The following is a 14,025-nucleotide window of genomic DNA, read 5'->3' as shown; positions in this document are numbered from 1 at the left end:
GGTCTTTTCCTAGTAGTGCCACGGTGTCTACCGCGGAAATCTCAGGTTCAAGCCCATCAAAACTGCAAAATTTTGGTAAGATTGTCTTGTGGTTCCTGCTTGCTAGCTTACTATGGACACATTTGAGAGTTGTCTCAGCCCATAGGAAATTTACATACTAATTATATGGCGAAGGTTGACACAAATGATTTGACTTGAGCAAGCTCTTTTATTTACTCCCGTCTAATTTACCATCAGTATCGGATGTCGTTCCTATCATCAGTGCTAGCCATAAAGTCAGAATGCATATGTTGGTGAGCTCTGTATGCCAAAACCCCATAAGATAGTAGAAGCTATTTTGTACTCGTAGCAGGCAAGTTATTTTTAACTTTATGTAAAGCAACTGGTGATATTTCTAAAAAGTAAGGTCATGTAGGCACATGGAGCCCTACTTTTTGGTCATTTTTCTACTCAACTATAGAGTTTTATTGCAGTATCATAATTTTTCATATCTCAGTAAAGTGCATGTTTTTTATATTAATAGTAAAGTGCATGTCAGTACCACCTAAAGGAAAATTTTCAAGAAAATTGTTCTTTCCTGATGGTAATCATTTTCATACAAACTACAATGGTTTGCTTGTCCTTCTGGTTTTTGCATGGTGTCCATTCCAGAACCTCTATGGAATAATGAATGTTGTTGAATTCCTACTGTTTCGTTATGATTTTGAAGCTTTTATTGTTGGGTTCGTTTAGGTTAATAGTATGATAGAGATGAAAGTCTTTGCGGAGATACATTTTTATATACAACTGTACTTGATTCCTAATCCATGTGGAAATGTCATTAGCATACATGATACTTTACGCATACCATACACTGTTCTATCACAACAATTGATTAGTTCCTAAATTTTAATCTTCTTTTGGTTCAGGTTACAGAATTACATGAGGATGTAGGATGGAGCCGTCCTTAGAAGAATTGTCTAAAGAACAGAAAAGTAGTAACACCATGTCTTCTTCAAGTCCAAATCAGCATTGCAATATGCTGACTATCCGCCCATGTTCCTTATTGGAACCTTTGATAATTAGGAGAAGTCTTTTAAATATGTGTCCATGTGTTGTAGTGAATTTGTACAACGCAAGTCACCATAAGTCGATGTGTAGCACAATAAAACAAAAGAAGTTTAACTAAGGGGATCATGTTAACGTTCAAAAAGAATCCAGCGACGAGGGCCCCAAGGCGATGTGTTTGAAGGGGCCAAAAATCCACCAAGTATTAAGTGTACGTAATCAGAAGGAAAAAAAATTAAAAGGCCCGTAGCTGAAAGAAAAACAATTTGGTTCTGAGTTGAGATTTTTTTTAATTAGACTTGCTCAAATATTGTGCAAACGACAACATTTTTGATATTGTATGAGAATAACTAAGCGCATAAAGTAGATCTTAATTCGTAACAGATTATTTGTTGGATCATCGTTCTTTATGTATAAATCATCAAATTATTTTTTTCATCTTTTCTATACACGTGAAATTTAATATGCATTATATTTATATATAACTCTAGCAAAATATTTTAAAAGCCCGTGGCAACGCATGGCATTATACTAGTATATACAGAGGCCGGCCGAGGAGTAGGGCAGCATCAGGATGCGTCGGTTGGGCTTCGCACGCAAGTAGCTAGCGATTTGGCCGGCGTATATCCAGACAGATCTGTAGTATATTGTACGGAGTAATAACGTTGACAACAAGATACCGTGTCTGTATCCATTTGGTCTTTTGAGATAGGTTATTACAACCTCCGTCCAGATTTATTAGTCCTCTTTGTATTTTGTGTCGGAATTTGACCATAAGTTTAACTGACAAAATGTTAATGCAAGTCATAAATAGTGATACCGTTGGATTCGTATTTGAACATAGTTTATAATAAAATTGTTTTTTTATGACATGCATTAACATTTAATTAATTAAATTCATGGTTAAAATTTGGCACAAAATACTAAGGGGACTAATGAATCAGGGCGGAGGTAGTACTATTACAACACATAGGCCACGTGGTCGTGTCTGTATGTATGCATTGATAGGGAAGGGGTCAGCTAGCTATGTGCTGTCGACACTTCCAAATTTCCTGGTTCTTCTTCCACTAGGCTGTGACAACGACCCAACCCTATCCGCTACCACCGTCCAAGGCTCCAAGCCTCCTCTTCTAGTCTTCTCCGACCTCGATCCATCTGCTCTACCGGACTGGCACATCCTATCCGGATCGGATACATGCCCTGCGATCGAGCCATCGGTGAGCAAATCTAACTTTTTCCATTAATGTTTTTCTCTCACACTGGTCGTTTCGCTGGCTGCTCTAATCAAGCATACTGCAGTATTTGTTTCACTGCCTCCCATGCATCCAGTTTGCTGTGGATTCCTTTGCTGCTTGCGTCGCGTGGGGGAGAACTAATACGAGTTTAATTTGCTGCTTAATCGCCGGAGAGATATCCAGTGGGCAGTGGCAGTCAGGCCCGTACCGGACACCTGTGCAGGGTGTTCAACTGCACAGGGCCCCCAACTTGGCAGGGCCCCCAAATTTCTACTAGTACTAATGAATACTTTAACTATGGTTAATCAATGCATCTAGCAAATACTGCTGCTTCGGAATCTGCAAGAAATTTACTCCCAAGACCCCATCTCATTCACGTCTTCCGCTTCTCTCAATCCTCTTTCTCTTGCAGCACAAACATCTCTTTCTCTTCCCATAGTCCAAGTATTTTATCTCAGCTCCCGATCTTCTCAAATGGAGTAATGCACTCACATTTTCCCCAAAACAAATCCCTGACGCAATCAGTATGAACTGCTCCACCCTCAATCCATATGTTTAATCGGTGCCTTTTTCTCTGTTCTCTCATCTGATTATTTCAATCCCCTTTTTGCTTGCTGGTGGCCCGTGTCCTGGGTGCATCAATCAAAGTCAGAGGGAGGCCACCAGCGCTAGGTCATTGGTTCATCAAGAGGATCAACTGGACTATCAGTACCAATGCCACATACAGTACCGCCACATGGTCTTCTTCCCATATCTATCAAAGGATTTCTTTTTTATAGAATCAGAGGTAGTTTCAATCCTTGTTGTTTCTATGTTCAGTTTTTAGTGCCTGAAATTTGCCTCTTAGTTTTATTTTCTGAGATGTCTTGTAGTTTTAGAATTAGGAATTTTGAGTCGGGTATGAAAAATGTAAGAAAATGAAAGAGATTGAAAAACTCACTCGACCTCGAAAAGGCGCTTTTGATAACTTATTAGCAAAAGAATTGAATATTCCTTCTGAAAATTGTAGTGCAGATACTTGTGCTGTTGAGGTTCATGGCGATGAGATTATCAATTCGAAAACACAGAAAGAAGGATGATATACATAACAAAGCCCTGTTTTCTACACTTGCCATTTTTTACGCCCAGGGCCTATTTTTTGATTTTGCACCGGGCCTCCAATTTTTCATGTATGGCCCTGGTGGCAGTCCCTTGTTTTTCCAAGAGAAAATTGAATCCGCCCTTACCTACAGCTATTGTACGCATATACCGCCTCCTTTACTCTCTCCCCTTCTGCTCTAGCCTCATCCAATAGGGGATTTAACATCAGTGCTCAGTTCAATCAAAAGGTCAAGGGCTCTCCTTGGTTCAAAGGATTCCCAAAGGGGTTTTGGAAAAATCTAGCCTTGAGAAACTTTCCCACGTTGTTTGATTTGTAGGATTGCTATCCTTGATTTTCTTTTCCTATGATATGATTCATTTGTGTTGGGAAGTTAGACAAATCTCGTGATTGCCCGAAGCAGGGTCAATCAACTCATTTACCTTTGGGAGAAGTGTACCTCCCCTTTCAGTAATGATTTTACTATTGGGACTCCTGAAACCCAAGAGTCGTTCCATATGTTAATTTGCTCTCCTGTAAATAATTCATGAGTAAAACCATTATTAGCATGCATATCTCTAGCAAACTAAATGAACAGTGCAACACAAACAGCAACACAGCACATGCAGCAACAACCATAATTATAAATTGGATAATGTCACAACGCACGTACTAATCATTTGTAGGTGAAGTAGTCATGGCTACTACAGAGGTGATGTCGTTGATGACAACGTTTATGAAGACCGGCCAAAACAGACCGTAGCGGAGATAACGGTACGCGACGCCCCTAGACTTGAAAGGAAAACTACTCGTGTTGACGAATGTGAGTTGTCGCGTGGAGTGCTTCCCAAAAACCTAATCTGCCCTACCCCAATGCATGATCACAAGGACGAGAGGATCTTGAGGCCTGCTCTCATGCTCATCGGTGTATGCCAGCATTCGGGATGGAGTAGACTACAGTGGCGACACAGGTAGAGAGCAGAGGCAAAACCCTAACTTGTTCTGCATGTATTTGGCAGTGACCAATAAGTTGTATATGTAGGAGAACTCACGCGATCTCGTCTCATGATCCAAACTGATTAGGTTTCCAAAACTAAATGGTCAAGAAACTAAAATATAAAACATCAAAAGAAAGTCACGCACCTGCAAAGCCATGGACCGGATTTTGGTAGACCATTCACGCACATGTCGCATGTCACACGTATGCGCCCTTCACCCTGGCCAAGCTAGCACACATATGGTGTTATCATTCTCTCATCATACCAATCACTAAGTGTAGTTGGGAGAACCCACTATATAAGGTGGTCTCACACCACCTCCACCAGTGGAATTTTTCTCAAAAATAACTAGCGGCATGGGACTAAATGATTTGCAGCACCTCTTGCCATTTATTCAAGGCCATTAATTCTAACAATTTATACTTCTTTCATATATATTTTTACTCCAGCCGTATGTGAAGAATAATATACTTTCCGTCACAAACGAACTTTCTTACAATCATGTAGTATTCAACATGTCATGACATTGTATTCCTGTGCTTTTCTCATTTGTGTCTTAGAAATCTTGTGAATCGAAAATGCCCTAACTTAAGTCATGCCCAGCTTTTATATTCAGGATGCTAATGCATTATGATATAATCTCACCTTTCACGGCTCATTTAGGTCGAATGGTTTTCGAGATTCAGTTACAAACTTTTGGAGCCACTTCACGTCATGGACTCCTTCCCGCTTGTAGGCAATGATGCTAAGTAACTATGTTTTTTCTCTTTTGCAGCATTACGGTCTAGTAGACTGCAACATAACTGCCAAACACAATGCCAAGATATAAGCTTGGCGTGGAAGTTGTGGGTGCTCATGGCGTGATGCCTAAGGATAGCCAAGGTCCCTTGAGCGCCTGTGTCCAACTTCGCTTTGATGGACATCGGCTCTCCACGGCCGTCAGGGAGAATGATCTAAACCTGGTGTGGAATGAGCGTTTTTACTTCGACGTGTCTGATCCATCAACTCTTGACGAGCTTAGTCTTGAAGCATATGTCTACCACGTCGAAAAATCCACAGAAGGTGGTGACGGATCCTCCTCCTTCTTTGGCAGGGTCCAAATTGCTTGTTCCACAATCGCGGACCTCTCTGATATTGTAATATCACAATATTACAAGTTGGAGATGCGCTCGCTGCAGAAGCATTCACTTATCCGGTGTGTCAGTGGGAAGTTGGGTTTGAAATTATACCTCGCAACCAGTGATTCCTCTGTCAAAGCTTTGGAACCTCCTCCACATCAGCTGATGGATAATGTGATATGCTCCTTCTCAGCACCACTGTTGTTGGAGGATCAGAGTCCAACACCGCATGATATACCATTACAATATTTGAAAGAAATCACAAACAACTTCTCTGATGAGCGAATCCTTGGTCAAGGTGGTTACGGTGTGGTATACAAGGTAGTAAGAATGTAAGATTATAGCATGTCGTTGTTGACTGTTTTTTTTTTTGCTACATTATGAAGCTAATCCACAAACCCATATACTAGGTATTAATAGGGTGAGACTTTTAAACAGGGGGTGCAACGAAATGGGGAAGCAATTGCTGTCAAGAAGATCGTGTCTTTCTTAATGTCAAGCCAGAAACAATTTGAAAATGAGGTCTATCATCTTATGATGCTTAAGCACCGCAATATAGTGCGATTTGTAGGCTACTGCTACGAAACAAAAAATGAGTGTTTAGAGTACAAGGGGAAATATGTTTTTGCTGAGATGGTGGAAAAGTTAATTTGCTTGGAGTATATGCCCAACGGAAGCCTTGATAAGTATATATCGGATAAGTCATTCAATATGGAATGTTGTTTCTCGGTTTGAGATTCTAGTTTGTGAGGTTTGAGCTTTGCTCTGCAAAATTTATTTTATCCACATATACTAATTAAGTGTCAAAATGTTGTTTCTCGGTTTGAGATTCTAGTTTGTGAGGTTTGAGCTTTGCTCTGCAAAACTTATTTTATCCACATATACTAATTAAGTGTCAAAACGGATAGACATTTGATGCTGATATCAATCAATAATGGACAACTGAGAACACGCTGTAAAATTTTATAGACATCATGCTTGATTATATTATCTAGAAAACAACTACAAAGATTTTTCATGTGACATCTGTGAGAATGCTCTTCTACTAATTACCAATGTAGATGAAACTTCTGGACTTAATTGGAGCACACGCTATAAAATAATCGAGGGGATCTGCTATGGTTTACACCATCTTCATACAGAAATTGATAAGCCTATTATTCACCTGGACCTAAAACCTTCAAACATATTGCTCGATGATGGTATGGTGCCGAAAATCACAGACTTTGGTCTGTCAAGACTGTTTGGTCAACAAACTATTTGCACCTCATCTCGTGATGGGACATTGTAAGTTGACGCCACTTGTTAATACCGTGCATTTTTGTCATGAGAAGTTTGTATTTTCATTAGACTCTTTAATACTGCAAAATTGTATATGTGTTGTGATTCAGTGGTTACATGGCACCGGAATTTTTGCACGGAGGTACAATGACACCAAAATCAGATATATTCAGTTTGGGTGTACTGATCTTGGAGGTCATAACAGGACATAGGGACTACCCCGACGTTACTAGAACACCTTCAGATGACTTTATCGAGCTTGTAAGGAAAATTTCCTGACGTTTCAAGATGGAGGTCTTTCTTTCAGACACGGTAACACATTAGATCTTCTACACACTAAAGTTGCACATGTTTGTTCTGATTCTACAGACGGTTGAGAAATGGAGAAATGTGTTGCAGAGATCACGGGGGTATGGATCCCTAGAAACATGTTGCAAGCAAATAAAGAAATGCCTCCAGGTAGGTTTATTATGCGTGAATCCTGACCGCGCCAAGAGGCCGCCAATAACGAACATTATCAGTGTGCTCCAAGAATCTGAAAGAGTATCGGCTGTGACATTAGCAACAAGGCTGCGTTATTGGTGGACCAGGTATATATATGATCACTCAACGGTCATGGATGTTATTTGCTACCCCTTTTCATTGTCTTTCAGCAATATGGGTAAGCCATCGCACCTCAAGGATACACGCTAGAAACTATGTATCTAGTATCTGAGGAGCTTGCGTTCATATGCAGTATTGCAGTGTGGTAAGAAGACACTTGTATAAGTGACCGTGGATCGATGCAGACCATGAGAGGCCGGATGGCTGGAGAACATGATTGATCTGCACTCCTCCACTTTGTGGTTTTCACACGGTCGTACGCTAAAACTGATCGTGGTCGTTGGTTGAGGTAGTAGAGGGCTAGGGGGAGGCTTATGGTCGACTCCTGCGTGTATTCTTGCAAGTTACAAGTGTCCTTAAAATGTTTCATCATGCAGCTGAGCTAATCTGATAACTGAATGCTTGGCCTTGGATTGTTGTTATTGAAGTCAGGGACAGTGACTGTGTTTCGCTTCTTACCCAAGTATGAAGTATGTATGTATACAACTGTCGGAATGTACAGCAGTGCGAATCCAGTGGTCTAGTCACTGGTTCAAACTTCAATATAGTAGCCCGGTCATCTTCTTCACCGACTGAAACTTGACAGTCTTTCGAACTTCAAGGGGCCCGTACCCCAATAATCTCCGATTAATGACGGCTACTGGGTGTACCAAAGCCGGCCAACGGCCTCCCAGTAGTGTCTGGACTAGTAGACACCCAACGGCATGTCCAACGCCGTCCTCTAAATCAGACTCGCTAAAAAAAACAGTTTTTTCCCCTACGCCAAGGCTAGGGTTTCTTTCCTCTCTGGCGATCCCATCGTCTGAGAGTTCCCTACCCGACGTAAACCCTTCCGCGGCTGGGCAGCGAGAGATCGAAGCCTACGGTTCGTGCCATATCGGAGCGCGCCCCTCGGCTCGGCTTCCGGTGACGGGTCTGATGGCGGACGCCATGTCTGGGACAAGTGGCGGCGGAAGTGCCGCCGCAAGCAAGTCAGATCTGGGTGATTTCATGGAGCAACTTAACTTAGAGGATGAGGAATTTGATGATCTGGTGATCGAGGAGGACGACCCTGTAATCAATGAAGGGGTTCGCTGGTTGGCCCTCGCTAGGGTTCACACGGAGAAAACCTTCAGTCCAACGGCGTTTTACCGAGAGATGCGCGCAGCCTGGAACCCGGCGAAGCAGGTGAGGTTCAGACCTGTTGGACCAAATTTGTTCGTCGTTCAGGCGGAGTGCCTGGGTGATTGGGAGCGGATGGTAGAGCTTGGTCCATGGCTTTTCAGGAATTGGGCGGTACTCATGTGCCCGTATGATGGATTCACTAAGGCAGAAGAGGTTCCCATGCTGTTCATGCCAGTATGGCTCCAGATCCATAAGCTTCCTGAGGGTTTCTGCAGGAGGAATATTGTGGAATCGTTGCTGAAAAAGTCTGGGGATATTTTGGAGATGAGGTTAAACGGCAACACTCGGGGTGATTATGTGAGGGTTAGGGTTCGTCATGACATCCGCCGACCCCTCACAAAATTCGTTAGTATTATCAGAGGTGAAGCAAGGCAAGTTTACTTGGTCCGGTATGAAAAGCTTGCTCACTTTTGCAGTGTTTGTGGTCTGATTGGGCATGATTGCAAAGAATGTGGTACCGGGGTCCATGAGGAAAAGGATATGAAATTTGGGAGCTGGCTGTACGCAGATGGTCCGAACAAGCCTAGAGCTGATGAGTTCGATCGGAGCAAGGACAAGCAAAGTCAGAAGCAACGTTCCCCAACCAAAGGAAAGGACGCCAAGAAGGTCATCGATCCGGACTTGGCTGATACTGCGTCTAGCCCGTCGAAAAGTGGCACTAGGGTGATGCAGGTCGACCCCCCAGCTCGTAAGAGGCTGGCCATGGACAGCTCCGGGCTGGAGTTGCCCAACATACCGAATGCTACGCTAGCGCTAACTCAAGGGCTAGGTGAAGATGGTGATGCCCCCTCGTCACCATGTAATAGTTCAAACAGTAAGAAGGCAAGGATAGACTCCCAGGGTTATTCAGATGAGAAATCGGCGGCCGCCTTCGAGGAGGACCGTCGGGTACAATGAGTATCCTAATGTGGAACTGCCGAGGGGGACCGCCGGACAGTTCGTGAGGTTTTGGCCCTCTCAAAAGCCAATTCCCCGGGGCTGATCTTCCTGTCAGAAACACGTCAAGCCTCTAGTCAAATGGAAAAGCTTAAAAGAAGATTGAATATGAAAGGGTTTGTTGGTGTCTCTAGTGCGGGCCTCAGTGGGGGGCTTGCATTATTTTGGGATGAAAATCTGCAAGTGACCGTGCTTGATTCCTGCACGTGGTATATTGATGTGAGAATTGTTGACAACGCGAATGATAAAGCGTGGTGAACAACGTTTGTGTATGGTGAACCAAGAGTGGAACACCGACACCGTATGTGGAGTGCACTGTCAGGCCTACGGGCAGTGTCGTCTGAGTCGTGGCTAGTATGTGGTGATTTTAATGAAGCAATGTGGCAGCATGAACACTTTTCCCGGTCGCCTCGGTCCGAGAACCAAATGCTCCTATTCCGAGTCTGCTTGGAGGACTGCGAGCTTATGGACTTGGGCTTCTCGGGCACTCCGTTCACATATGATAACGGACAGCATGGTGATAGGAATGTTCGGGTTCGGCTTGATAGAGCGTGTGCGGATGAAGCCTTCAAGGAAATATTCCCGTTTGCGCAAGTTGTGCACCTGGCGTCCTCGTGCTTCGATCATGCTCCTATCATGGTTCGGTTAGCACATGTAGAACCCCGACGCACCATGGGTGCTCCCAGGTATGAAATAATGTGGGAAAGGCACCCTCATCTCGAAGCAATGATTGCAGAAAGTTGGGGTAAGAGCAAGCCGAACGGGCACTTGGGATCGGTCCGAGATGCCTTGAAAGAGATGATGCAGCGTTTGCGTGCATGGAGCAAGGAAAACTTCGATCATGTTACATCTGAAATCGAAAAGTTGCGGTCTGAACTGGCGGATTTGCAGCTGCACGATGCGGATAGGGTGGCCATCCGGAAGAAAATGTATCAACTTGACGAGTTGTTGTACCGTGAAGAGATGTTGTGGTTGCAACGGTCACGAATAACGTGGCTTAAGGAGGGGGAAAGGAACACGGCGTATCTCCACCGCCGGGCTGTGTGGCGTGCTCGCCGTAATCATATTCAGAGATTGAGGCGTCTTGATGGAACTTGGTGCTTGTCTCCCTCCAACATGGAGCTGATGGCAACATCTTACTTCAAGGAGGTTTTTACAAAGGACCCGACCCTTTCCCCGGAGTCGGTCCTCGGAAGGATTGTACCGCGAGTTACACAGGAGATGAATGTTGCATTATGTGCGCCGTTTAGTGCTGAAGATGTATCCAATGCCCTGTTCCAAATAGGGCCGCTAAAAGCACCAGGTACAGATGGATTTCCCGCTCGATTCTATCAACGTAATTGGACAGTCATGAAAGGGGAGATTACTGCGGCGGTCCTGGAGTTTTTCAGCACCGGAGTTATGCCGGCAGGTGTGAACGAGACACCTATTGTACTAATCCCGAAAGTTTCTTTCCCTAAGGAGCTCAAGGATTTTCGTCCAATAAGTTTGTGTAACGTGATCTATAAGATTGTGTCTAAATGCTTGGTAAACCGTCTACGTCCTATGTTGGCTGAGTTGATCTCAGAAAACCAGAATGCTTTCATACCTGGTAGGCTAATTTCGAAAAACTCAATTATAGCCTTCGAATGTATTAATCATATTCAGACAATGAAGAATAATCACCCGGCGGCATGTGCTTACAAGTTGGACTTGTCAAAAGCGTACGACCGGGTGGATTGGGACTTCCTAGAGAAAGCCTTGGGCAGGTGGGGTTTTTCTGCAACATGGATCACCTGGATCATGGCATGCGTAAGATCTGTGACATACTCGGTGAAGCTCAATGGAAAGTTACTGGATGAATTCTGCCCCTCGAGGGGGCTGCGGCAAGGTGATCCATTGTCTCCTTTCCTCTTTCTGTTTGTTGCTGATGCACTGTCTGCTCTTATTACCAAATCAGATGAGGATGGGGAGTTGAAGGGAGTAACCATATGCCGTGGTGCTCCGGAAATATCTCACTTGCTTTTTGCGGATGACACAATGTTGTTCTTTGAGGCATCGAGCCAGCAAGCAGGCATAGTCAAAGGGTTGTTGAACACTTATACTGCAGCGACGGGTCAACTCATTAACCCCGAAAAGTGTTCCATCCTCTTCTCTGACAACTGCAACGCGGTGGTGGCGGATGAGGTAAAAGACATATTAGAAGTTTCACAGCAAGTATTTGATCCTAAATATCTAGGCTTGCCTGTGCCAGAAGGAAGAGTGCATAGAGGGCAGTTTGAAACGGTGCAGGAGAGATTAAGAGCAAGGTTGATTGATTGGAGTGAACAATTTGTATCTCTGGGAAACAAGGAAATATTGATCAAAGCTGTTGCACAGGCCATTCCTACATATGTGATGAGTGTCTTTAAACTGCCGGCATCTGTCTGTGATGACTTAACACGCATGATGAGGCAGTACCGGTGGGGTGTGGAGAATGGTAAGAGGAAAATGGCCTGGTTTAGTTGGAAGAAGATGGTGGTCCCCAAGTCTATGGGGGGCATGGGATTTCGGGACATGAGAGCATTCAACCAAGCCTTGCTGGCGAAGCAGGCTTGGCGTTTATTGGATTTCCCTAATAGCTTGTGTGCAAGATTGCTAAGAGCGAAATATTATCCCCATGGTAATCTATTGGATATGGTGTTTCCAACCAGTTTGTCGGTAGTGTGGAAGGGGATTGTACATGGTCTTGAGCTGGTTAAGAAAGGCATTATTTGGCGTGTGGGTGACGGAACACTGATAAGAACTTGGAGAGATGCGTGGATCCCAAGGGGCATAACTTTCGGCCGATAACACCGAAACGTAATTGCAGACTCAACTGGGTGGCGGATTTCTTGAATGAACATGGTGCATGAAATGAACAAAGGCTGAGAGAACATTTTTGGGATATGGACGTACGCGAAATTCTTAAGATCCGCACTTCACCGAGGAATGGTCAAGACTTCATAGCCTGGTTCCCGGAGAGAAGCGGACAATTTACGGTAAGAAGTGCATACCGGCTGGCCACTCTTGGTGTCGCCCAGGAGAGGGTACCGGCGACCAGCAACAACCCTTCCGGGGAAAGGCCGGTATGGCAATGTATTTGGGCAGCCAAGGTTCCCCTAAAGATGAGGATCTTGGCGTGGAAAGTTGTCTCGGGTGCACTTGCAACAAATTCTTGCAAAAAGTATCGGCATATATCCACTAGAGACATTTGTCCCTTGTGTGCGAGATAAAAGGAGACCAGTTTCCATGCCCTTGTCACATGCGATCATGCACGGACGGTATGGCGAGAAATGAGGATGGTATGGAATTTACCACGACATGAACTTCTGCATGACACAGGGCAGGATTAGTTACTAAACTTGTTGTCAAACTGTGATGAGTTCATGAGGGATTGTGTAATTATGTTGATCTGGCGCATTTGGTCACTTCGCTCAGATGTGGCTCATGGAAAGGAAGTTCCTCCGGTGGCTACAACTGTCTCTTTTTTGCACAGCTACATGCAGTCCCTCGACCTATCCAGGAAGTTTTAAGTGGAGGAGATTATCAAAGGGAAAATGCCGGTAGGACGGGAGGCTCCGGCTGCTGCGCGGGCGGAGGCCAGTGTTCAACCATGGCCGAAGCCACCACCGGGGAAGGTGGCCCTATCGGTTGATGGTTCCTATCTACACACTGATGGCTCAGCTGCGGCAGGAATGGTATTGAGGAATCATGATGGGAGCGTTATCTTCTCAGCATACAGATACATATTTAACTGCAACAAAGCGTTGGAAGCGGAGTTGCATGCACTAATGCAAGGCATGGCGCTAGCAATCCAACATTTTGAGCTACCTGTCATAGTCCAGTCGGACTCTTTCCGTCGCCCTGTCCGCCCTGTCGGGCGACAGTTTATCTAGATCTGCCTATGGGCACTTAGTTACTGAAATTCGTCACCTAATGGTAGATAGAGTTTTCATTCCTATGAAGATTAGTTGTGTGCAGAATAGGGTAGCAGATCGTTTGGCCCTGTATAGTCGTACAGAGCGTGCTACTGTTGTATGGCTTGGCCGAGGTCCGCCCTGTATCGAGGATCTCTTGCCTCGCGATTGTAACCCTATACCTTTGGAATAAAACTCTTCTATCAGCGCAAAAAGAAAAAATCAGACTCACTATTTATTCATAGATATGTTTGGATAGGTCCGAAGATAGGTACAGGGGTCTCTGCTATGTGTTAATGTAAAACAAATCTCGAATGATAAATATCACACGTATGGTACGAAGAAGTTCGGCCCACATATTTTTCTTCTCTCTACACATGCATGTATACAATGAAGAAATTGAAGCTGTCAGCAGGTATCTTTTTGTATTTTCAATCTTAAACATGTTTTATCTCTTAAATGACAAATCTGATTAAAATTTTGTTTTTGCCATCAAATTCTTCAAGGCGAGATTTTTAAAACTAGACCCCATATTAATATATTCCAACGACTCTTTTTAACAGAGGTGGGGTTAAAAGTTACCACGTCTATAGTACGTAAACGAGGCTCCGGCAGATCCGGGCTCCACATCGACTGAATCCTCGCCGG

General features: G+C 44.1%; 1 protein-coding gene across 1 annotated transcript; it reads left to right on the top strand.

The window, feature by feature from the left end:
- Window positions 1–5,221: 5,221 nt before the first annotated feature.
- LOC123038272 (putative receptor-like protein kinase At4g00960) lies at window positions 5,222–7,450 on the top strand. The gene is made up of 6 exons (XM_044462141.1): window positions 5,222–5,797; window positions 5,915–6,180; window positions 6,545–6,763; window positions 6,868–7,018; window positions 7,127–7,347; window positions 7,411–7,450. Exons 1-6 carry the CDS (start codon window positions 5,222–5,224, stop codon window positions 7,448–7,450), a joined length of 1,473 nt encoding a protein of 490 aa, XP_044318076.1.
- The last annotated feature ends 6,575 nt before the right edge of the window (window positions 7,451–14,025 follow it).

The sequence above is a fragment of the Triticum aestivum genome, chromosome 2A (assembly GCF_018294505.1).
Source record: "Triticum aestivum cultivar Chinese Spring chromosome 2A, IWGSC CS RefSeq v2.1, whole genome shotgun sequence".
In the NCBI taxonomy this organism is placed as follows: Eukaryota; Viridiplantae; Streptophyta; class Magnoliopsida; order Poales; family Poaceae; genus Triticum; species Triticum aestivum.
This window is presented reverse-complemented; position numbering and strand designations above follow the sequence as displayed.

What these genes read in the sequence shown, in the direction of transcription:
- LOC123038272 (XM_044462141.1), top strand. Translation starts at nt 5,222, where the DNA reads ATGCCTAAGGATAGCCAAGGTCCCTTGAGCGCCTGTGTCCAACTTCGC. An exon ending in GTTACGGTGTGGTATACAAG is followed by an intron (nt 5,798 to 5,914) that starts GTAGTAAGAATG and finishes ACTTTTAAACAG; the next exon opens with GGGGTGCAACGAAATGGGGA. An exon ending in AAGTATATATCGGATAAGTC is followed by an intron (nt 6,181 to 6,544) that starts ATTCAATATGGA and finishes TGTAGATGAAAC; the next exon opens with TTCTGGACTTAATTGGAGCA.